The sequence below is a fragment of the Vigna radiata genome, chromosome 6, assembly GCF_000741045.1.
Source record: "Vigna radiata var. radiata cultivar VC1973A chromosome 6, Vradiata_ver6, whole genome shotgun sequence".
In the NCBI taxonomy this organism is placed as follows: Eukaryota; Viridiplantae; Streptophyta; class Magnoliopsida; order Fabales; family Fabaceae; genus Vigna; species Vigna radiata.
Genome location: NC_028356.1, coordinates 21178409 through 21181114, shown reverse-complemented (window position 1 = coordinate 21181114; position 2706 = coordinate 21178409). Strand labels below are relative to the sequence as shown.

The window sequence follows — 2706 nt, the reverse complement described above, 5'->3', positions numbered from 1 at the left end:
AAGTCTGAGTGGTATGTTGGGGAACGTGTCCGTGACCTGCCCGAAATCAAAGCTGCATTTGAGTTGTTTGATGGAGGGATAGGTGTACCGCAGTTGCCAAAACGATGTAGAGTTAATGAAGCTGTAGATGATAGCTCCGATGATGGCACCTTTGAAGCAAACCTTGAGGAGACATTGAAGAAGAATAATGAAGAAATGATGGCGTTGTCTTCAAGGCTAGTTTTTTTGAAGAATGAGGTATGTAAAATTCGTGAGATTCCAATTGTGGATGAAGAAGGTGTTGGAGGACTTGATGAAGAACCTTTAGGTGAAGAAGGTGTTGGAGGAGTTGATGAAGAACCTTTAGGTGAAGAAGGTGTTGGAGGAGTTGATGAAGAACCTTTAGGTGAAGAAGGTGTTGGGCGAGTTGGTGAAGAACCTTTAGTTGAAGAAGGTGTTGGAGTTGTTGATGAAGAACCTTTAGGTGGTGAAGAAGGTGTTGGAGGAGTTCATGAAGAACCTTTAGGTGAAGGTGTTGGAGGAGTTCATGAAGAACCTTTAGGTGAAGGTGTTGGAGGAGTTCATCAAGAACCTTTAGGTGAAGGTGTTGGAGGAGTTCATCAAGAACCTTTAGGTGGAGCTTCCAATGAAGAACCTGTGGCTGAATTTGAACAAGAAGTTCAAAAGGTTATTAAAATTGTTGAAATTGTTGAATATGAACAATCAGATGCACCGCAACCAATGGCAATCGAACCTCTGCGTGCAGTTGCTGGTGATCCAAGGCCTAACGTCAATGCTGACCAACTCTACATCGCCGTTGGCGTAAGGGATAGACCGCACAGGTAAGTAATGATAACTTAGTTTAATGTATTGTTTTGGGAATAGTTGTTTATTGAAAAGTACATTTGTTTTTAATCAGGATCGTGTGTGAAATAATTGGGCAGACATTGAGCACAACATCTATTCATACCTTAGGTCCTCGCAATTACGTTGATAACATGGTTAGTGTTTTATGTCCCTAGTTGATTTATACTGTGATTATAATTTGGAATCAATGATGAATTTTGAATGTGTAGTTGGTGCTATTTGCAACGACCATATTTATGCACTTTGAGAAAAGGAGGACGGGTGTTGTGAAGAGGATCCTTTTTAGTTCGTTATATGCGGTAACCTATTCTGTTTTAATGTGTTTATTTCAGTTCCTTTTGACTTTTTATGTGTTAGTCATTTAGGATTGATGTATTTCATCGTATTCTCAAGACCTTATAATCAGTGATTATTTGAAGAAGGAGAAAAACCGTCGTGTGTTTAGTGCTCATAATTACAGCAGTTGTTTGCGTGCGGGACACTTTAGCCTTGCAGACATTCCAACAACTGACTTTGTAAGTGAGGTTTATTTTTTACTTTGTATGTCGTGCTATGTGACATATAGCAATTGTTGATTTTTTAACTTTGTTTTTGTTGGTTTGTAGTTGTTTCTTCCTTTTTGCCATAATTATCATTGGTGGTGCTATGTTGTAAAAATTAGCACATTGGAATTATATATTATTGATTCTATGGCGAAGGGCGTAAGAGACCGCAGAAGGATTGACATTCATGTGGTATGTGTTAGCCGATTTGAATATTGTTATTGAGTTCCACGTAATAATGTATTGGTAAGGTCTAATACTTATTTTGAGTTTGTAGGCTGCAAACCTTGCCGGATTTTTTTGCATGTTGTACAACAAACCGGAAGGGAGTATTGCTCCTTTGAGTTTTGTACAAGCAAATATTCCATCCCAACCGAACCTGTAAGTTTTAATAAGCGTTCATTTATAAAAGAATGTTATTTTAATTGACCTTCAGTGTCATAAGTGGTTGATGTAATAAATTTTATTGTTTTAGACATGACTGTGGAGTTATAATGTTACAAGCTATGGAACTATGGGATGAACAGGATAAATTCAATGGCACTAGCATGCCACAATACTCAAACGTAAGGAAGAATACAATTTGTTTGATTTATTATTATTTGGTTGCTTTGACAAGTAAAATATTTTCATTTCAGGAGGCATTGCTTGCAATCAGAAAGCGATATGTAACTGAATAGATCCTGGACGAGGAGAACATAAGATTACTGGATGCACTAGACGTCTATGGATTGTTGTAGGCTAGTTGTTAAGTGTAGAAATGTAGTCTATTTTAGTTTCACAATACAGTGTACTTTATATAAGCAGACAATTTAATTTTCTTGTTATGTACTTTGTATATGCAGACAGTTTACATCTTGTTATTCCAATAGNATTGTTTCAGACATTTGAAGACTCTGTACATATTTTTATTTGAATAAGAATAATGATTTCAAGAATGGTTATTAGCAATGTATACATGATTGTTGATTTATGTTTGATGTCCAGGTTGTTTGTTATGTCAAATGTATGAATGTTCCATAGGAATTAGGGTGTTTTGCAAGTGAAATTGAAGGTTGCATGTCTTGGTTGGGAAACCCNTTGTGGTACAGGGGGTATTCCCAGGGTGATGAAATGAAAGTTGCAGTAATTCAAGTAATTGTTGTGGAAAAACCAGCACCGTAATCGTTTACACACACTTGTAATCGATTACGCGAAGCATTTGTGGATTTTGGACATCCTCTTGCACTGAAAGGACCACCAGTGGTCAAATGGGGGGCCACAACTCATTTTGGGTGTTTTTTTTTAAAAGTTGACTTGTTTTTGGTTGGAAATGTGT

General features: G+C 37.1%; 1 protein-coding gene across 1 annotated transcript in view; it reads left to right on the top strand.

The window, feature by feature from the left end:
* LOC111241861 overlaps positions 1-892 on the top strand; it is a 1830-nt gene extending 938 nt beyond the window's left edge. The window contains exons 3-4 of the mRNA XM_022782203.1: positions 4-577; positions 614-892. Coding sequence (XP_022637924.1) covers positions 4-577; positions 614-825 — 786 coding nt within the window. The 3' untranslated portion in view covers positions 826-892. The remainder of the gene's footprint in view (positions 1-3; positions 578-613) is intronic.
* The last annotated feature ends 1814 nt before the right edge of the window (positions 893-2706 follow it).